We start from the raw sequence: 22,903 nt of genomic DNA, 5'->3' as shown, positions 1-22,903 counted from the left end.
AGAGGCATAGTGAATTTTTTGAAGTTGAAATTTTTTCCCCACAATGCTTTGGAAAATTAAGAAATATAGATTTTTTTTTTTTTTTCTTCACTAAATTGTCATATTCACAAGTTATTTCTCACACACAGTGCAGGCATAATTGCAATTACACCCCAAAATACATTCTGCTATTCGTCCTGAGTATGGCGATACCCCATGTGTGAGACTTTTCCACAGCCTGGCCACATACAGAGGCCCAACATCCAAATAGCACCATCAGGCGTTCTAAAGGCATAAATTACACATTTCATTTCCTGAGTACCTATCACATTTTTGAAGGCCCTGGAGCATCAGGACAATGGAATTACCCACAAAATGACCCCATTTTGGAAAGAAAACAACCCAATGTATATTCTATGAGGCATACTGAGTCTTTTGAACATGTCATTTCTTTCCACAAGTTTTTGCAAAATGTGGAAAGAAAATGAAAACCTATTTTTTTCTCACAAAGTTGTCAATTTAGAAGATCTTTCTTACACATAGTATGTACATGGCCAAAATGACACCCCAAAATATATTCTGCTATTCATCCTGAGTATGGCGATACCCCATGTGTGAGACTTTTCCACTACCCTGCCACATACAGAGGCCCAACATGCAAGTAGCACCTCCAGGCTTCTAACACATAGCATGTACACACCAAGAATTACACCCCAAAATACATTCTGCTGAGCAAAAGGTAAAAAAAAAAGCTCACCTGTGGTTTTAGCAGGCAGGAATACTGTTCCAGAGCAGCCAAAGCATTTGTCCAGACAGCCAAAGGAAATGTCCAGGAATTGTCCAGGCAGCAGACAAATATGGAAAAGTATGAACATGGTTCAGTACAGTCCAAGGTTTAGCAGACAGTTCAGGTAACAGGCATAGGCATGGCCAGTCCAGGTGGCAGGCAAAGGCATGGCAAGGTCATGTGGCAGGCAGAGGCATGGCAAGGTCATGTGGCAGGCAAAGGCATGGCAAGGTCATGTGGCAGGCAGAGGCATGGCAAGGTCATGTGGCAGGCAAAGGCATGGCAAGGTCATGTGGCAGGCAAAGGCATGGCAAGGTCATGTGACAGGCAAAGGCATGGCAAGGTCATGTGGCAGGCAGAGGCATGGCAAGGTCATGTGGCAGGCAAAGGCATGGCAAGGTCATGTGGCAGGCAGAGGCATGACCAGTTCAGGTGGCAGCAGGCAGCACTTTGTACATTGGGCCTTGGTCAGGTAAGACCTGAGGACAGGGGTAGAGGCTTTTTCCCACCCAAATCTCTACGAACCCTCCGAGTCTCCAGACCCTAATCCGAGAAAACTAAAAACCCAGAGAAAAACGTTTTCTCCACTCGGAAAACCTTTTCTGGAGCCCCTCACATATGTGAGCCCCTGTGCTGTACAGTGGCAGGGCAAATGATCAGTTCAGGAGGCAGGCAAAAAGCATGGTCATTTAACAGTCCGGGTCAATTCAAGTTGAAGGCAGAAAGATGTTTGGCAGAGGCATAGTCGTTAACAGTCCGGGTCATTCACAGAAATGGCAGATAGTGGAAAAAAATCATCTTCACTGTACTAATAGTGTAGTGAAGTATGATAGCTCCGATAGCACGTTCCAATACAGAGGCCTGGCTGGGAGGGACATTGGGGACAGTAGTATCGGGTGTCACGGCGAATTCCTCTACTTGCACATACACGACATTTTTTGGGGGGTTTGCGACCTGTTTGGGTAAGAGGGAGGATTTCGGGAAAGTGCCTTTCATGGAGTCTGGCTAATGAATCGGAGTGAATTAGTTGAGGGGCTTGGCCTTGGGGATAGAGAAGGGCTGTGAAAACTTCTTCTTGGAATTTTAGATAGGATAGGGAACTTTGGGTGCACTTAGAAAAAATGATATATGAATTAAATAGGGCAAGTTGCACCAAATAAATGGCGACTTTCTTGTACCAAAATAGTGATCTCCTGGTGGCCAAGTAGGGCTGCATCATCTGGTCGTTCATATCCACCCCCCCCATGTATAGGTTGTACTCATGCACACATTTTGGCGTCTGTATGGGGCCTCCTCTTCTCTGAAGTTCCACCAAGGTGTCGTCATGTATTGTTGAAAGGATGTAGACATCTCTTTTTTTATCTCTCCACTTCCCCGCTAGTACTTCTTCAGTCCGCATACTGGCCATTTCACCCAGCTTCAATTTCTTGGAGACCAATCTTTGTGGGAAGCCTTTGCGGTTGGTCCGTGCCATCCCACAGGCCACAGTGTTCTTTAGGTACAAATGGTGGAAAAGTGGAAGACTAGTGTAGAAATTGTCTACATAAAGGTGGTAACCTTTCCCAAGTAATGGTTGGATCAGCTGCCAGACAATTTTGCCACTTGTTCCCATGTAGGTAGGGCATCCAGAGGGGTTTAGCTGTCTGTCTTTTCCCTCATAAATGATAAAATCATATGTGTAACCCGTGGCCCTGTCACACACTTTATAAAATTTTACCCCACGTGTGGCTCTTTTACTGGGGAGGTATTGTTTTATTCCCAGTCTTCCGGTGAAGTGCACCAGGGATTCATCCACACATATATTTCTATCAGGGGTAAACATCTCCTTGAAGCTGGCGCAAAAAAAATTGATTAGGGGCCGAATTTTGAATAACTTATCGTAACTGGGATGATTTCGAGGGAGGCATTGGGCATTGTTATTGAAGTGTAAAAACCTCATGATCATCTCATAACGGGTTCTGGGCATCAATGACGAATAGACCGACATGTGGTGGATAGGTTGGGTAGACCAGTAGGAATGGAGTTCATTTTTTTTTTTTTTGTCAGCCCCATGTTGAGGGTTATGCCAAGGAAAATTTTAAATTCTTCTACAGTGAGGGGTTTCCAAACAAAAGGACGGGCATATGAGGAACTTGGATTGTTGGCTATATGTTGGCTGGCGTATAGATTACATTGCTCCACAATGTAGGTTAGGAGATCATTGGTAAAAAATAAATGAAAATAATAAAGTGGGGTTACATTTTCCGTCTGCATCTGAGGGCTTGGCTGGGCTGTAAAAAGGGGTATTACAGGTTCTACTGACGTATCGGGCAGCCATGTTGGATACAGTAGAACATCTGGGAGGCTAGTATGGGCACTGCCTCGTTGATGGGATCCGTTGCTAGCATCTGGCCTATCTTCTAGAAGGTTGCAGAACTGCTGGTGGATGCCTGCTGGTGGATGCCCTGGAGTGCTGGGCTGCTGGTGGATGCCTCCTCCTGCTCATTTCTCCTGATTCTCCTTGTTAGGATTCTATCTTCCTCTGTTTACAACTTGGAGCCACTGCTTTCCACTGGCTCATAGTCGCTATCCGAGTCTGACGGAGAGAATTCCCCGCTACTCTCGTCCGACATACTCTGGAGTATTTGGAGAGCCTCCTCTGCGCTGTAAGATCTTTTCGTCATGTTGGCGGGCAGATGTGTCAGATGACAGGCGGCAGATGTGCCAGATGGGTGGCTAGATGTGCCTGATGTTGGCGGGCAGATGTGCCTGATGATTGGTGGGCGGGCTGATGTGCCAGCTGATGACGGGCTGATGTGTCAGCTGTTGACGGTGTCAGATGGTGGGCGGGCAGATGTGCCTGATGGTGGGCGGGCAGATGTGCCTGATGGTGGGCGGGCAGATGTGCCTGATGGTGGGCGGGCAGATGTGCCTGATGGTGGGCGGGCAGATGTGCCTGATGGTGGGCGGGCAGATGTTCACTGACAGGTGTTTTCACTGTTTTGGGGACACTGTGTTTTGGGGACACTAGCTGGGTGATCAGTGGGTAAACAGCAGACAAACAGCTATATAACTCACTGATCTCCCGGCTGCAGCACAGATCTCTCTTCCTCTCCTCACTGACAGGCTCTGTGTGAGGAGAGGAAGAGATGAGAGCAGTTACAACGCTCTCTATTTACATTACATGACGACTGTGATTGGACACAGTGGTCATGTGATCAGGAGGGCCAATCACAGGGCCCTCCTGTGTTGTACTGTCTCGGGGGGCACAGGCAGATCGGGATCGCGCCGCTGCGCGGGCACGTGGCGGCGCGATCTCCTGTCAACTGCCACCCCTCCTCCTTGTTTACCATACGATGGCTGTGATTACACACAGCCATCGTGTGGATCAGGAGGGCAAATCGCATTGCCCTCCTGCCGCTCCGAGATGCGGCGTGTCTGAGTGACACGCGCGCATCGGTATCGCGCGGCTGTGCGATCGCGCTCCTTCTGAAGGACGTTCGGGAACGTCCAGTCAGAAGGAGGAAGCTCCCACTCAGCCGTTTATGTGCAGTGGCCGGGTGGGAAGTGGTTAAGGACTATCCTCTCAAATTTTTTATAATGTACATTGTAGTCTCAAATGAATTTCAAATTATTATACGCGGGTGAATTCTCCCTGATTTGATTTGAAAGCTGTACATTCCTATTCATGAACCTGGTTTTCTGTGTCTCTTGGTTTAGAGTTGATAATTCATATCCGTTTTGTTGGAATCTACTTGACAATTCATGTGACTGTCCTCCGTAGAGTTCCGTCTGAGCCTAGTAAATTGACCTCTTGGAATATTACACAACCATAATCTATGATGACAGATCTCAAGTGGTATGTAAGAATTCCGGTCAGTAGGTTTGAGGTAATTGCACATACAGAAATGATCGACTTCTTCTTTAATGATCTCTAGATCCAAGAAAATCATCCACTCTGTACTAATATGCCATGTCAAAACCATATTTTTATTATTGGCATTAAGCTTCTGCATAATTTTCTCAAGGTCTGTAGAGCTACCATCCCATAACAAGGTCATCAATATACCTTCGGTAGCTGATAAGTTGAGGGGGACGATCAGAAAATGCCACTTCTTCCTCCCAGTGGGCCATAAACAAACTGGCCACACTGGGAGCAAAACGACACCCATCGCCACCCTCCCGAGTTTGCAGGAAAAAATCACAATCCCACCAAAAATAATTCTTCGTTAGACAAAAGTCCAAACTCCTAAGAAGAAACTTCTGGTGTTGCATAGAAAGGTCAGATGAGCTAAATGCCCATTTAACTGATGAAAGAGCATCATGCCCTTTGATGGTACAAAGGGAGCGAATGTCTGCTGTTATCAGGATGCTGGATGGAGTAGAGTTCAAAGTTTCCAGAATTTCAATGATATCTTTAATGTCTTTTAAGTACGCCTTAGTCTGCATAACAAGGTGCTGAAGAAATGACTCAAAATATACTGACTGAATCAATCCCGTCGTCCAGGCAGATTTAGTCTACCTTTTATAGACTTTAGGCAGAAAGTAAATAATAGGGGTTCTACAGAACAATGGATCTAAATTGGCTTTTTTGTTCAGAATCCCCCTATTTTTGCCCTTTTCAACCAAAACCTGCAGTTCTTCTTTATACTGAACCATAGGATCTCTAGATAACGGCTGGTAAGTATCCCGATCACTCAAGACGACCCATTTCTGCTAGATAAGAAGGTTTACCAAGAACAACCAACCAATCCTTTGTCCGCAGGGCGTATTACAATTTCTGTTTTCTTTTCCAAAGATGCTGTACCATTTTTTATATATTGGGGATCTACCACCTTTTTAATTCATCAAGATCTCTAGAAACCATATTTATAAAGACTTTGTAAAATGTATTATCACTATTCAAAGGATTAAAAGAAAACTTATTTTGAAAATTGGAGTGGCCCCCTTTCTAGTAATGGGATTGGATAAAAAATACTTATTAACATTTAAATTACGCATGTATTTCTGTAAATGAATATGTTTGAAATTTATTCAAATTCCGTAGCTGGGCAAATTTCATCCGCCTGTTCAATACCCGCGTCTCCTATTCACTGAGGATATCACTTATAGATACCTACTGGGGCCTTTGCCTTCCTCTCCATCTTTTTTTATTTTTCATAACTGGCCTTGATTGTTGTTTAGATGTTGTGGGGAATCCCTCCACCAACCACCTTGGTTCGGTGGATAATGTGGGGGGGGGGGTAACCGCCTCCTCTTCCCCCATCTTTAGTACTTCCCCCTCTTCTTTTTTATTATTACCTCTGGAGGACTGAAAAGTTGCCCTCGATTGGAGAGGAGGCAATTTTATTAGGCAATTAAGCTGCAGGGAGTCCTATTGGATGTTTGAAACCAAAGTGGGGGTCCCTACTGGCTTAAATGTTGATTTTTGACTTAAACTGTTTTATTTCTGATCGTTAATTTTATTTATTGTTCTGTTATTGAGTATATTTGTAAAAGATGGCCGTGGATGAAGTCTTTTAATTTTATTTTTATCATAGTTTTTATACTTTTCCAAATGATATGAAGTGTTTTTGGATTATTAGATGATTATATTTTGGTCATATACTAAGCTTGGTGTCACACATTGCTTTAGTGGGGCGATTTCACATAATAGGGGACAGCTTCCTTCTATTGGCCGTTTCTGGCAGCGTATGGATTGCCGCTTCTACTTCCTGGTTTTCAGACTGTAATGTTTCCATGATAGAGGTAATGAGGGGGGGGTGTTCCTCTCCTCTTCTCTGAATATTTATTATTATTTAAGCCGGGTGTACGACGTGCCTCCATATCCACTGATGAAGTCCTGCCTCCTGGGACGTAACGCGTACTGAAGGGTAGGAGCTACGTTGATGTCACCCGCAGCCATCTCTTCTTGAGGGTATTCTGTATTAGCACTTGTTTCATGGCACTTAATGAAATGCTTTATTTGTAAAATGTGATTCCTTTTTTATTCTATTTGATGGCAGAGAGCACTAGATGTTTCTTTTTTTTTTTTTTTTTTTTATCTCTACATGTTGGGATACTGGTGATTATCTGCTATCTATACATTGATGGGATATCCATGCACAAATCCATCTGGCCTTCCTATAAGGCCTACACTGGGAAGAATATTGTGATCACGTTCCTGGAATGTGGCCCTTTATGGGTCTGACCCTTCAGGGGTCCCGATGCTGAGGGAGCTGCTTTAAGTGTCTAAGGTGGAGGAGTTTGACACGGAACTCATTGTTTACAAGGCACATTGTCACTTTATTGGGAATTTTCCTATATGGACTTTTTCTCTTTATGAACTTTTATTGAGCGCCGCACTATTTCTTATGTTCTACTGATCTGGAGTGTTCAGCTTCATTTCTTATGTGTTCATGTGATTTGCACTGGTATATTTCATCACTGTGTTGCTTTGTATGGTGCAAGGAGAGGAAGATTTGTCCTAGACGATACTCCATGGAATGCATTGTGGCCTTTTTCCAATTGGGTCTGGATCTGCATCTTTGAGTGCCCCGAGTGAAGAAATGTTATCTTCGGCTCTTCTCTTCCAATGTCCTCCCTGGTGGAGTTCCTTATTGAGCTCCTCCTAGACACAAGGATGCCGGGGTATCTCAATCTGGTACTTAAGGCTCTTCAGAAGCCTCCCTCTGAACCTAGCTGGGATATTCCCATAGCTGAGCTCGTCTGGAAGTTGTTTTTTCTTGTTGCCATCACTGCTGTTAGGTGAGTATCGGACTTGGTGGCATTGTCTTGTAAGGAACCTTTCCTAGTGAAGAATAAGGTTGCCCTGAGACCTAAGGCCAGTCATAAACGGTTCCAATCATGTATGGGCAAGCTGAATGTACCAAGCTGATCGCTCAACTTGGGTACAAGAAGCCTGTTGGATTTTACATGCGATTATTGCTAGCAGCTGATATAGCCACAAGCAATAGTCGTTGTCTTTTCCCGGCTGGGATGGCTTCCCTCCGGCCACAAGGTGCTGCATGCAGCTGTCTTGATGGGGTCTTATACCCTTGTTTAGTTGGTGGGCTTGTTGGCAGTTTGTTTGCTGTGTTGCCCACCCCCTTCTTTTCTAATGATTTTGGATGCGCCAGTCTAAAGCTGGCTATAGATGGTTGAGGTGGATGAAGGAATCCCCTTCCCCCGCCGGGACATGATATTCTGAGAGTGTCTCTCACTGCAGTCAGAAAACGCTGATCAGTGGCTGCAGACACTGATCCACCAAAGTTTTCCAGCATGTCCGTTCCACAGAAGTCCATCTAACAGGGTGGGTCACACAGCTCAAAATCCGTCCAGCCCCCGCGGAACCGGCTGACTTTCCACCTGTCCCTGTTTGGTGCTTCATAATACGGGTCCTGCAGGTAAGTCCCCCTCCTTTGTTCTGTATGTCCCCCGTTCACACATTACCCATCGGATAACCTGCAGTGTGGAGATCTGCCATGTCTGCGTTTTTTTCCCTCCCCGCCCCCTCTACTGCATAGAACTGAATTAGGAGGAGGAATTAGAAGGACAAGGTCAGGCAATTTATCTGATGTTATACTTCTGCTTTGTCTGGACAGGCGTACGGCATTGTGTGGAAAGCCATCGATCGGAAGACGGGAGAGATTGTCGCCGTAAAGAAGATTTTCGATGCATTTAGAAATCGGACGGACGCTCAGGTATGCTTCACCATTGTGAATATGTGCTGTCCTCCCCGTCTCTCCGACCGCATTGTCTCCTCCTCCCCGTCTCACTGACCGCGTTGTCTCCTCCTCCTCCCCGTCTCTCCGACCGCATTGTCGTCTCACTGACCGCGTTGTCTCCTCCTCCTCCCCGTCTCTCCGACCGCGTTGTCGTCTCCTCCTCCTCCTCCTCCCCGTCTCACTGACCGCGTTGTCTCCTCCTCCTCCCCGTCTCTCCGACCGCATTGTCTCCTCCTCCCCGTCTCACTGACCGCGTTGTCTCCTCCTCCTCCCCGTCTCTCCGACCGCATTGTCGTCTCACTGACCGCGTTGTCTCCTCCTCCTCCCCGTCTCTCCGACCGCGTTGTCGTCTCCTCCTCCTCCTCCTCCCCGTCTCACTGACCGCGTTGTCTCCTCCTCCTCCCCGTCTCTCCGACCGCATTGTCTCCTCCTCCCCGTCTCACTGACCGCGTTGTCTCCTCCTCCTCCCCGTCTCTCCGACCGCGTTGTCTCCTCCTCCTCCCTGTCTCTCCGACCGCGTTGTCTCCTCCTCCTCCTCCCCGTCTCACTGACCGCGTTGTCTCCTCCTCCTCCCCGTCTCTCCGACCGCGTTGTCTCCTCCTCCTCCCTGTCTCTCCGACCGCGTTGTCTCCTCCTCCTCCTCCCCGTCTCACTGACCGCGTTGTCTCCTCCTCCTCCCTGTCTCTCCGACCGCGTTGTCTCCTCCTCCTCCTCCCCGTCTCACTGACCGCGTTGTCTCCTCCTCCTCCCCGTCTCTCCGACCCCCGTCTCACCAACCGCGTTGTCTCCTCCTCCCCGTCTCTCCGACCGCGTTGTCTCCTCCTCCCCGTCTCTCCGACCGCGTTGTCTCCTCCTCCTCCCCGTCTCTCCGACCGCGTTGTCGTCTCCTCCTCCCCGTCTCTCCGACCGCGTTGTCGTCTCCTCCTCCCCGTCTCTCCGACCGCGTTGTCGTCTCCTCCTCCCCGTCTCTCCGACCGCGTTGTCGTCTCCTCCTCCCCGTCTCTCCGACCGCGTTGTCGTCTCCTCCTCCCCGTCTCTCCGACCGCGTTGTCGTCTCCTCCTCCCCGTCTCTCCGACCGCGTTGTCGTCTCCTCCTCCCCGTCTCTCCGACCGCGTTGTCGTCTCCTCCTCCCCGTCTCTCCGACCGCGTTGTCGTCTCCTCCTCCCCGTCTCTCCGACCGCGTTGTCGTCTCCTCCTCCCCGTCTCTCCGACCGCGTTGTCTCCTCCTCCTCCCCGTCTCTCCGACCGCGTTGTCTCCTCCTCCTCCCCGTCTCTCCGACCGCGTTGTCTCCTCCTCCTCCCCGTCTCTCCGACCGCGTTGTCTCCTCCTCCTCCCCGTCTCTCCGACCGCATTGTCTCCTCCTCCCCGTCTCACTGACTGCGTTGTCTCCTCCTCCTCCCCGTCTCTCCGACCGCGTTGTCTCCTCCTCCTCCCCGTCTCTCCGACCGCGTTGTCTCCTCCTCCTCCCCGTCTCTCCGACCGCGTTGTCTCCTCCTCCTCCTCCCCGTCTCTCCGACCGCGTTGTCTCCTCCTCCTCCTCCTCCCCGTCTCTCCGACCGCGTTGTCTCCTCCTCCTCCTCCTCCCCGTCTCACTGACCACAATCTGCTCTTCTCTTGCAGAGGACCTTCCGGGAAATTATGTTCCTTCAGGTGAGTGAATCCCTTTTGCTGTTATCTCTCTGACAGGGGGACCTCCCATCCGTCTAAAGCTGGCAATAGATGGATGGAGGAATCCCCCCACTGACAAGGGGGACTCCTCCACCCTCACAATACTCTGATCACTGATTGGCTGCAGAACAAAAATTTTCCAATAAGCCTATTCGTGAGAAGTTGATCATTAGAGATACTGTATATAAAGTGCCTTGAAAAAGTATTCATACCCCATGAAATTCCCCACATTTTGTTACAACCAAAACCATAAATGTATTTTATTGGGATTTTATGTGATAGACCAACACAAAGTGTCACATAATTGTGAAGTGGAAGGAAAATGATAAATGATAAAATATGTGAAAAGTGTGGGGGGGGGGACATTTGTATGGCGCCCCCCGGAGTCAATACTTTGTAGAACCCCCTTTCTCTACAAGTCTTTTTGGGGATGTCTCTACCAGCTTTGCACATCTAGAGAGGACATTTCTGCCCATTCTTCTTTGTAAAATATCTCAAGCTCTGTCAGATTGGATGGAGAGCGTCTGTGATCAGCAATTTTCAAGTCTTTCCACAGATTCTCAATGTGATTTAGGTCTGGACTGTGACTGGGCCATTCTAACACATGAATATGCTTTGATCTAAACCATTCCATTGTAGCTCTGGCTGGATGTTTCGGGTCGTTGTCCTGCTGGAAGGTGAACCTCCGCCCCAGTCTCAAGTCTTTTGCAGACGCCACACATAGCGTTTTACTTTTAGGCCATAAAGTTGAATTTTGGTCTCCTCTGACCAGATCACCTTCTTCCACATGATTGCTGTGTCCTCCACATGGCTTCTCACAAACTAAAAACAGGACTTCTTATGACTTTCTTTCACCAATGTCTTTCTTATTGTCACTGTAACGACACCCCGAGTAGGAAAGAGGTTAAAGCCGTTTAGGACATTCCATTTCCGAACACAAAGGCAGCTACCGAACACTTCAATCAGCCGAACAAGAAACCCATACGAATAATTCTCCCCCCAAGTACAAGACGAGGCTCTGTATTGAGGGTCAAACAGGAATCGGGCTCTTTTTTTACACTTGAGAATACTGCAGGCACCACATGAACAATGACCCGGATCCACCCACAACATCACACAATGGTTACATAACGAGCCCCCAATACACATTATTCTGAGTGTCAATACCCCCCCTAGCAGACAACAGGTGAGTTCATTAGAACACTTAATTATAGGTGAAGGGAAAACTGCCTCAGACAAGATGATGATTTACTTATCCAGACAAAAGCAACATCGTTATGCAATAGACGATCGATCTCTTACATTGAACTTCCTGGCCATAGACCTCATATTAGGAGTTATACTTCCTGGCCATAGACCTCATATTAGGAGTTATACTTCCTGGCCATAGACCTCATATTAGGGGTTATACTTCCTGGCCATAGACCTCATATTAGGGGTTATACTTCCTGGCCATAGACCTCATATTAGGGGTTATACTTCCTGGCCATAGACCTCATATTAGGGGTTATACTTCCTGGCCATAGACCTCATATTAGGGGTTATACTTCTTCCTGGCCATAGACCTCATATTAGGGGTTATACTTCTTCCTGGTCATAGACCTCATATTAGGGGTTATACTTCTTCCTGGCCATAGACCTCATATTAGGGGTTATACTTCTTCCTGGTCATAGACCTCATATTAGGGGTTATACTTCTTCCTGGTCATAGACCTCATATTAGGGGTTATACTTCTTCCTGGTCATAGACCTCATATTAGGGGTTATACTTCTTCCTGGTCATAGACCTCATATTAGGGGTTATACTTCCTGGTCATAGACCTCATATTAGGGGTTATACTTCCTGGTCATAGACCTCATATTAGGGGTTATACTTCCTGGTCATAGACCTCATATTAGGGGTTATACTTCCTGGCCATAGACCTCACAGTGTACAGGGGATAAAATCTTCATATTTCTTCAGAGATTTTGTTAATGAATATTACTGTCCCATTTGAAGTATTCCAATCATATTCTCAGGGTTCATTCTTTTCTTGGTGACCCGTCAGTCACTCTTCCATAAGGGCCCTTTCACACTGGGGCGGGGGCGGCGTCAGCGGTAAAGCGCTGCTATTGTAAGCGGCGCTTTACCGTCGGTATTCGGCCGCTAGCAGGGGTAAAACCGAGAAAGGGTTAAAAACCACCGCAAAGCGCCTCTGCATAGGCGCTTTGCCGGCAGTATAGCTGTGCTGTCCCATTGATTTCAATGTGAAGGAGCGGTATATACTCCACTCCTTCACCGCTCCAAAGATACTGCTAGCAGGACTTTTTTTACCCTCCTGCTAGTGCACCGCTCCCATGTGAGAGCCCTCGGGGCTTGGAGACAAAGCAGCGGCACTTTCGGGTCGGTTTGCAGGCGCTATTATTAGCACAATATTGCCTGCAAACCGCCCCAGTGTGAAAGGGCCCTAAAGGGCAGATTTGTGGAGAACACGACTAATAGTTGTCCTGTGGACAGATTCTCCCACCTGAGCTGTGGATCTCTGCAGCTCCTCCAGAGTTACCATGGACCTCTTGGCTCTTCTCTGATGAATGCTCTCCTTGCCCGGCCGGTCAGTTTAGGTGGACGGCCATGTCTTGGTAGGTTTGCAGTTGTGCCATACTCTTTCCATTTTACGATGATGGATTGAACAGAGCTCCGTGAGATGTTCAAAGCTTGGGAGATTTTTTTATAACCTAACCCTGCTTTATACTTCTCCACAACTTTATCCCTGACCTGTCTGGTGTGTTCCTTGGCCTTCATGATGCTGTTTGTTCACTAAGGTTCTCTAACAAACCTCTGAGGGCTTCACAGAACAGCTGTATTTATACTGAGATTACATGACACACAGGTGGACTCTATTTACTAATTAGGTGACTTCTGAAGGCAATTGGTCCAGTAGCTTTTAGTTAGGAGTATCAGAGTAAAGGGGGCTGAATACAAATGCCCCTCCCCCACACTTTTCACATATTTATTTGTATCATTTATCATTTTCCTTCCACTTCACAATTATGTGACACTTTGTGTTGGTCTATCACATAAAATCCCAATCCCAGCCATTAATGTCTACACTGCTGGCAACAAAAGTCAGTACACCCCTAAGTGAAAATCTCCAAATTGGGCCCAATTAGCCATTTTCCCTCCCCGGTGTCATGTGACTCGTTAGTGTTACAAGGTCTCAGGTGTGAATGGGGAGCAGGTGTGTTAAATTTGGTGTTATCGCTCTCACTCTCTCATACTGGTCACTGGAAGTACAACATGGCACCTCATGGCAAAGAACTCTCTGAGGATCTGAAAAAAAGAATTGTTGCTCTACATAAAGATGGCCTAGGCTATAAGAAGATTGCCAAGACCCTGAAACTGATCTGCAGCACGGTGGCCAAGACCATACAGCGGTATAACAGGACAGGTTCCCCTCAGAACAGGCCTCGCCATGGTCCACCAAAGAAGTTGAGGTCACGTGCTCAGCGTCATATCCAGAGGTTGTCTTTGGGAAATAGACGTATGAGTGCTGCCAGCATTGCTGCAGAGGTTGTAGGGGTGGGGGGTCAGCCTGTCAGTGCTCAGACCATACGCCGCACACAAGCTGTACACTCACTACTTTACATTGTAGACAAGTGTCATTTCTTCAGTGTTGTCACATGAAAAGATTCACACAAATGTGACTGCGGGGTGTACTTACTTTTGTCACATACTGTATATACAGTATAAAATAATAAAAAAAAGTATATATTACACACACACTATATTACCATAAGTATTGGGACGCCTGCCTGTACACACTATCAGATTTTCTGCTGAGTTTTTTTTCCTTCCGATTTACCAAAACCATATAATACGAGGGCCGGCCTGATTGCAAACACATTGAAACTCCTAAGGTTTGACCTCATATTATATGGTTTTGGTAAATCTGAAGGAGAAACTCCGCAGAAAATCCGATGGTGTGTACGGGGCATTAGTCCGGAGGGTTCAATATTGAGTTGGCTCCGCCCTTTGCAGCTATAACAGCTTCATCTCTTCTGGGAAGGCCGTCCACAAGGTTTAGGAGGGTGTCTATGGGAATGTTTGACCATTCTTCCAGAAGAGCATTTGTGAGGTCAGGTACTGATGTTGGATGAGAAGTCCTGGCTCTCAGTCTCTGCTCTAATTCATCCCAAAGGTTCTATAGAGTTGAGGTCAGGATTCTGTGCAGGTCAATCAAGTTCCTCCACCCCAAACTCGCTCATCCATGTCTTTATGGACCTTGCTTTGTGCTCTGGTGGGCAGTCATGTTGGAACAGGAAGGGGCCGTCCCCAAACTCCTCCCACAACGCCGAGAGCATGAAATTGTCCAAAATGTCTTGTTAGGATGACGCCCTAAGAGTTCCCTTCACTGGAACTAAAGGGGCCAAACCCAACCCCTGAAAAACAACCCCCACACCATAATCTCCCCCCCCACCATAATCCCCCCTCCACCCCCCACACCATAATCCCCCCTCCCCCACACCATAATCCCCCCCTCCCCCCCACCATAATCCCCCCCTCCATTCTCCCACCACCCCCCCCCCCCAACACCATAATCCCCTCTCCCCCTCCACCCCCCACACCATAATCCACCCCCCCCACACCATAATCCCCCCTCCCCCACACCATAATCCCCCCTCCACCCCACACCATAATCCCCCCTCCACCCCACACCATAATCCCCCCCCCACCATAATCCCCCCTCCATTCTCCCACCACCCCCCCCCCAACACCATAATCCACCCCCCCCGCACCATAATAACCCCCCCCCCCCCCACATCCACCAAATGATTTGGACCAGAGTTGAAGCTCTTAAAGGGCGGAGCCAGCTCAATATTGAACCCTCCGGACTAAGACTGGGAGGTCATTAAAGGTCATGTGTGTGTAAAGGCAGGCGTCCCAATACTTTTGGGAATATAGTGTGTAAAGGCAGGCGTCCCAATACTTTTGGGAATATAGTGTGTAAAGGCAGGCGTCCCAATACTTTTGGGAATATAGTGTGTAAAGGCAGGCGTCCCAATACTTTTGGGAATATAGTGTGTAAAGGCAGGCGTCCCAATACTTTTGGGAATATAGTGTATTGGGACAGATCAGCCATAACAATATGACCACCCATCTAATATAGAGTAGGCCCCCCCCCCTCTTTTGCCCTGACCCCTCCAGACATCATGGACTCCACTATACAAAGAATCACATTGCCTTGGTCGTCTCCTCCCGAGGTAAGTGACCCCCCCGACCATCCACATGATGGGATCGAAAATGTCATTCCTCAGACCAGAGCACTAGTTCTGAGGATCACATGTCCATTGTAGGGTCAGCATGGACACCCTGACCGGTCTGCACCTTCCCAGATGAACATCAACTTCAGGGACAACATGTTCACTAGCTGCCTAATATATCCCACCCACCATGTGATTGTAACCAGATAATCCATCTTATCACCTTATCTGTCAGTGGTCAGAATGTTCTGTCTGATCCGAGTATGTGGTCTCTATGTATGGTGTGTGGGTATATACGGTCTCTGTGGGTATATACGGTCTCTGTGGGTATATACGGTCTCTGTGGGTATATACGGTCTCTGTGGGTATATACGGTCTCTGTGGGTATATATGGTGTGTGGGTATATACGGTCTCTGTGGGTATATATGGTGTGTGGGTATATACCATCTCTGTGGGTATATACCATCTCTGTGGGTATATACGGTCTCTGTGGGTATATATGGTGTGTGGGTATATACGGTCTGTGGGTATATATGGTGTGTGGGTATATACGGTCTCTGTGGGTATATATGGTGTGTGGGTATATACCATCTCTGTGGGTATATATGGTGTGTGGGTATATACGATGTGTGTGGGTATATACGGTCTCTGTGGGTATATACAGTCTCTGTAGGTATATATGGTGTATGGGTATATACGGTCTGTGGGTATATATGGTGTGTGGGTATATACGGTCTCTGTGGGTATATATGGTGTGTGGGTATATACCATCTCTGTGGGTATATATGGTGTGTGGGTATATACGATGTGTGTGGGTATATACGGTCTCTCTGGGTATATACAGTCTCTGTAGGTATATATGGTGTATGGGTATATACGGTCTCTGTGGGTATATATGTTGTGTGGGTATATACGGTCTCTGTGGGTATATACGGTCTCTGTGGGTATATATGGTGTGTGGGTATATACCGTCTCTGTGGGTATATATGGTGTGTGGGTATATACGGTCTCTGTGGGTATATATGGTGTGTGGGTATATACCATCTCTGTGGGTATATACGGTCTCTGTGGGTATATATGGTGTGTGGGTATATATGGTCTCTGTGGGTATATACCATCTCTGTGGGTATATACGGTCTCTGTGGGTATATATGGTGTGTGGGTATATATGGTGTGTGGGTATATACGATGTGTGTGGGTATATACGGTCTCTGTGGGTATATACGGTCTCTCTGGGTATATACAGTCTCTGTAGGTATATATGGTGTATGGGTATATACGGTCTCTGTGGGTATATATGTTGTGTGGGTATATACGGTCTCTGTGGGTATATACGGTCTCTGTGGGTATATATGGTGTGTGGGTATATACGGTCTCTGTGGGTATATATGGTGTGTGGGTATATACGGTCTCTGTGGGTATATACGGTGTTTGTATTGACCACTCTCTGTCTCCTCTTTGCAGGAATTTGGGGAACATCCGAATATTATCAAACTGCTGAATGTGATCCGAGCTCAGAATGATAAAGACATTTACCTCGTCTTTGAGTACATGGGTAACGTCACATCCCCCCCCCACCGCCTCCCCTCCCCCACCCCCACCGCCTGTCCCCCCCCACCCCCACCGCCTCCCCTCCCCCACCCCCACCGCCTGTCCCCCCCCACCCCCACCGCCTCCCCTGCCCCACCCTCACTGCCTGCCCCACCCACCCTCACTGCTGTCCCTCCCCCCTCACTGCCTGCCCCACCCTCACCGCCTGTCCTGCCCCACCCTCACCGCCTGTCCCCCCCCACCCCGTCCTCACTGCCTGTCCCCCCCCACCCTCACCACCTGTCCCCCCCCACCCCGTCCTCACTGCCTGTCCCCCCACCCTCACTGCCTGCCCCCCCCACCCTCACTGCCTGTCCCCCCCCACCCTCACTGCCTGTCCCCCCCCACCCTCACTGCCTGTCCCCCCCCCACCCTCACTGCCTGCCCCCCCCACCTCACTGCCTGTCCCCCCACCCTCACTGCCTGTCCCCCCCCCACCCTCACTTCCTGTCCCTCCCCCCCTCACTTCCTGTCCCTCCCCCCGTCCTCACTGCCTGTCCCCCCCCCCCCCCCGTCCTCACTGCCTGTCCCCCCCCCCGTCCTCACTGCCTGTCCCCCCCCCCCGTCCTCACTGCCTGTCCCCCCCCCCGTCCTCACTGCCTGTCCCCCCCCCCCCGTCCTCATTGCCTGTCTTCCCACCCTCACTGCCTGTCTTCCCGTCCTCACTTCCTGTCCCCCCCCCCCCCGTCCTCACTGCCTGTCCCCCCCCCCCCCGTCCTCACTGCCTGTCCCTCCCCCCCCCTCACTGCCTGTCCCCCCCCCCCACCCTCACTGCCTGCCCCCCCACCCTCACTGCCTGTCCCCCCCCCCACCCTCACTGCCTGTCCCTCCCCCCACCCTCACTGCCTGTCCTCACTGCCTGTCCCTCCCCCCCCCCTCACTGCCTGCGCCATCCTCACTGCCTGCCCCACCCCCCCTCACTTCCTGTCCCTCCCCCCCTCACTGCCTGTCCCCCCCCTCCCCCCACCCTCACTGCCTGTCCCTCCCCCCACCCTCACTGCCTGTCCTCACTGCCTGTCCCTCCCCCCCCCCTCACTGCCTGTCCCTCCCCCCCCCCTCACTGCCTGTCCCTCCCCCCCCTCACTGCCTGTCCCTCCCCCCCCCCTCACTGCCTGTCCCTCCCCCCCCCTCACTGCCTGTCCTCCCCCCCCCTCACTGCCTGTCCCCCCCCACCCTCACTGCCTGTCTTCCTGTCCTCACTGCCTGTCCCCCCCCCCCGTCCTCACTGCCTGTCCCCCCCCCCCGTCCTCACTGCCTGTCCCCCCCCCCCCGTCCTCACTGCCTGTCCCCCCCCCGTCCTCACTGCCTGTCCCTCCCCCACCCTCACTGCCTGTCCCCCCCCCCCCCCCCCGTCCTCACTGCCTGTCCCCCGTCCTCACTGCCTTTCCCCCCCGTCCTCACTGCCTTCCCCCCCCCCGTCCTCACTGTCTTCCCCCCCCCCGTCCTCACTGCCTTCCCCCCCCCCCCCCCCCCCGTCCTCACTGCCTGTCCCCCCCCCCCCCCCGTCCTCACTGCCTGTCTTCCCGTCCTCACTTCCTGTCCCCCCCCACCCTCACTGCCTGTCCCCCCCCCCCCCGTCCTCACTGCCTGTCCCCCCCCCCCCCCCCCGTCCTCACTGCCTGTCCCCCCCCCTCCCCCGTCCTCACTGCCTGTCCCCCCCCTCCCCCGTCCTCACTGCCTGTCCCCCCCCCTCCCCCGTCCTCACTGCCTGTCCCTCCCCCGTCCTCACTGCCTGTCCCTCCCCCCCCCCCACCCTCACTGCCTGTCCTCACTGCCTGTCCCTCCCCCCCCCCCCTCACTGCCTGTCCCTCCCCCCCCCCCTCACTGCCTGTCCCTCCCCCCCCCCTCACTGCCTGTCCCCCCCCCTCACTGCCTGTCCCTCCCCCCCCCTCACTGCCTGTCCCTCCCCCCCCCTCACTGCCTGTCCCTCCCCCCCCCTCACTGCCTGTCCCCCCCCACCCTCACTGCCTGTCTTCCTGTCCTCACTGCCTGTCCCCCCCCCGTCCTCACTGCCTGTCCCCCCCCAATCCTCACTGCCTGTCCCTCCCCCACCCTCACTGCCTGTCTTCCCACCCTCACTGCCTGTCCCCCCCCCCCCCCCCCCCGTCCTCACTGCCTTTCCCCCCCGTCCTCACTGCCTTCCCCCCCCCCCCCGTCCTCACTGTCTTCCCCCCCCCCCCCCGTCCTCACTGCCTTCCCCCCCCCCCCGTCCTCACTGCCTGTCCCCCCCCCCCCCCCCCCGTCCTCACTGCCTGTCTTCCCGTCCTCACTTCCTGTCCCCCCCCACCCTCACTGCCTGTCCCCCCCCCCCCCCCCGTCCTCACTGCCTGTCCCCCCCCCTCCCCCGTCCTCACTGCCTGTCCCTCCCCCGTCCTCACTGCCTGTCCCTCCCCCCCCCCACCCTCACTGCCTGCCCCACCCCACCTCACCTCACTGCCTGCCCCCCCACCCTCACTTCCTGTCCCTCCTCCCCCTCACTGCCTGTCCCCCCCCCCCCCCCCCACCCTCACTGCCTGTCCCTCCCCCCACCCTCACTGCCTGCCTCCCCCACCCTCACTGCCTGTCCCTCCCCCCACCCTCACTGCCTGTCCTCACTGCCTGTCCCTCCCCCACCCTCACTGCCTGTCCCTCCCCCCCCCCCCCCACTGCCTGCGCCACCCTCACTGCCTGCCCCACCCCCCCTCACTTCCTGTCCCTCCCCCCCTCACTGCCTGTCCCCCCCCCTCCCCCCACCCTCACTGCCTGTCCCTCCCCCCACCCTCACTGCCTGTCCTCACTGCCTGTCCCCCCCCACCCTCACTGCCTGTCTTTCTGTCCTCACTGCCTGTCCCCCCCCCCCCATCCTCACTGCCTGTCCCCCCCCCCCCCCCCCCGTCCTCACTGCCTGTCCCCCCCCCCCCCGTCCTCACTGCCTGTCCCCCCCCCCTCACTGCCTGTCCCCCCCCCCCAATCCTCACTGCCTGTCTTCCCGTCCTCACTGCCTGTCCCCCCCCCCCCCGTCCTCACTGCCTGTCCCCCCCCCGTCCTCACTGCCTGTCCCCCCCCCGTCCTCACTGCCTGTCCCCCCCCCGTCCTCACTGCCTGTCCCCCCCCCCCTCACTGCCTGTCCCCCCCCCCCAATCCTCACTGCCTGTCTTCCCACCCTCACTGCCTGTCTTCCCGTCCTCACTGCCTGTCTTCCCGTCCTCACTTCCTGTCCCCCCCCACCCTCACTGCCTGTCCCCCCCCCCCCGTCCTCACTGCCTGTCCCCCCCCCCCCCCCCGTCCTCACTGCCTGTCCCCCCCCCCCCGTCCTCACTGCCTGTCCCCCCCCCCCCGTCCTCACTGCCTGTCCCCCCCCCCGTCCTCACTGCCTGTCCCCCCCCTCCCCCGTCCTCACTGCCTGTCCCTCCCCCGTCCTCACTGCCTGTCCCTCCCCCCCCCACCCTCACTGCCTGCCCCACCCCACCTCACTGCCTGCCCCCCCACCCTCACTTCCTGTCCCTCCCCCCACCCTCACTGCCTGTCTTCCTGTCCTCACTGCCTGTCCCCCCCCCCCCTCACTGCCTGTCCCCCCCCCCCCCCAATCCTCACTGCCTGTCTTCCCACCCTCACTGCCTGTCCCCACCCCCCCCCCCGTCCTCACTGCCTGTCCTCCCCCCCCCCGTCCTCACTGCCTGTCCCCCCTCCCCCCTGTCCTCACTGCCTGTCCCCCCCCCCATCCTCACTGCCTGTCCCTCCCCCACCCTCACTGCCTGTCCCCACCCCCCCCCCCCCTCCTCACTGCCTTTCCCCCCCGTCCTCACTGCCTGTCTCCCCCCCCCCCCCCCTCCCGCAGTTTCTCAGTCCTATACATTGTACAGTGTGGAATGTTTTGTGTCCCGCAGAGACGGATCTCCACGCCGTCATAAAGAAAGGAAATCTACTGAAGGACATTCACATGAGATTCATCCTCTACCAACTGCTAAAATCCACCAAATTCCTTCATTCCGGCAACGTCATCCACCGAGACCAGAAGGTGAGAGACCCCCACCCCCCACTGCGACCATCACTGACCAACCCCCACCATGACCACTGACCACCCCCCACTGCGACCATCACTGACCAACCCCCACTGAGACCACCACTGACCAACCCCCACTGAGACCATCACTGACCACCCCCCACTGAGACCATCACTGACCAACCCCCACTGCGACCATCACTGACCAACCCCCACCATGACCACTGACCAACCCCCACTGAGACCATCACTGACCAACCCCCACCCCCCACCACTGACCACCCCCCCACCGAGACCACCGCTGACCACCCCCCACCGAGACCACCGCTGACCACCCCCCACCGAGACCACCGCTGACCACCCCCCACCGAGACCACCGCTGACCACCCCCCACTGAGACCACCGCTGACCACCCCCCACTGAGACCACCGCTGACCACCCCCCACTGAGACCACCACTGACCAACCCCCACCAAGACCACTGACCACCCCCCACTGAGACCATCACTGACCAACCCCCACTGCGACCATCACTGACCAACCCCCACCAAGACCACTGACCACCCCCCACTGCGACCATCACTGACCAACCCCCACCAAGACCACCACTGACCAACCCCCACTGAGACCACCACTGACCAACCCCCACCAAGACCACTGACCAACCCCCACTGAGACCATCACTGACCAACCCCCACTGCGACCATCACTGACCAACCCCCACCAAGACCACTGACCACCCCCCACTGCGACCATCACTGACCAACCCCCACTGAGACCACCACTGACCAACCCCCACTGAGACCATCACTGACCACCCCCCACTGAGACCATCACTGACCAACCCCCACCATGACCACTGACCAACCCCCACTGCGACCATCACTGACCAACCCCACCAAGACCACTGACCACCCCCCCACTGCGACCATCACTGACCAACCCCCACCAAGACCACCACTGACCAACCCCACTGAGACCACCACTGACCAACCCCCGCTGAGACCATCACTGACCACCCCCCACTGAGACCATCACTGACCAACCCCCACCCCCCCACCACTGACCACCCCCCCACCGAGACCACCGCTGACCACCCCCCCACCGAGACCACCGCTGACCACCCCCCACCGAGACCACCGCTGACCACCCCCCACCGAGACCACCGCTGACCACCCCCCACTGAGACCACCACTGACCAACCCCCACCAAGACCACTGACCACCCCCCACTGAGACCATCACTGACCAACCCCCACCAAGACCACTGACCACCCCCCACTGAGACCATCACTGACCAACCCCCACCAAGACCACTGACCAACCCCCACCCCCCACCATGACCACTGACCACCCCCCACTGCGACCATCACTGACCAACCCCCACCGAGACCACCACTGACCAACCCCCACCGAGACCACCACTGACCAACCCCCACTGAGACCACCACTGACCAACCCCCACTGAGACCATCACTGACCACCCCCCACTGAGACCATCACTGACCAACCCCCACCCCCCACCACTGACCACCCCCCCACCGAGACCACCGCTGACCACCCCCCACCGAGACCACCGCTGACCACCCCCCACCGAGACCACCGCTGACCACCCCCCACCGAGACCACCGCTGACCACCCCCCACCGAGACCACCGCTGACCACCCCCCACTGAGACCACCACTGACCAACCCCCACCAAGACCACTGACCAACCCCCACCCCCCACCATGACCACTGACCACCCCCCACTGCGACCATCACTGACCAACCCCCACCAAGACCACCACTGACCAACCCCCACTGAGACCATCACTGACCACCCCCCCCCATTGAGACCATTATTGACCAACCCCCACCAAGACCACCACTGACCAACCCCCACTGAGACCATCACTGACCACCCCCCCCACTGAGACCATCACTGACCAACCACCGTCCCCCACCAAGACCATCACTGACCAACCCCCA

At 53.3% G+C, this 22,903-nt stretch overlaps 1 protein-coding gene across 1 annotated transcript in view; it reads left to right on the top strand.

Moving 5' to 3' along the window:
- Positions 1–20,950, top strand: part of MAPK15 (mitogen-activated protein kinase 15) — a gene marked incomplete at its 3' end in the record, with an annotated part of 31,966 nt that extends 11,016 nt beyond the window's left edge. Inside the window, 4 exon segments of the mRNA XM_073611151.1 lie at positions 8,329–8,427; positions 10,074–10,103; positions 16,828–16,918; positions 20,820–20,950. Of these exon segments, the coding sequence (XP_073467252.1) occupies positions 8,329–8,427; positions 10,074–10,103; positions 16,828–16,918; positions 20,820–20,950 (351 nt within the window).
- Between the last annotated feature and the right edge of the window lie 1,953 nt (positions 20,951–22,903).

This window comes from Aquarana catesbeiana, unplaced genomic scaffold (assembly GCF_042186555.1).
Source record: "Aquarana catesbeiana isolate 2022-GZ unplaced genomic scaffold, ASM4218655v1 unanchor213, whole genome shotgun sequence".
NCBI classification, from domain to species: Eukaryota; Metazoa; Chordata; class Amphibia; order Anura; family Ranidae; genus Aquarana; species Aquarana catesbeiana.
Note: the sequence above shows the minus strand (reverse complement) of the source record. Positions and strands in the feature narration are given on the sequence as shown.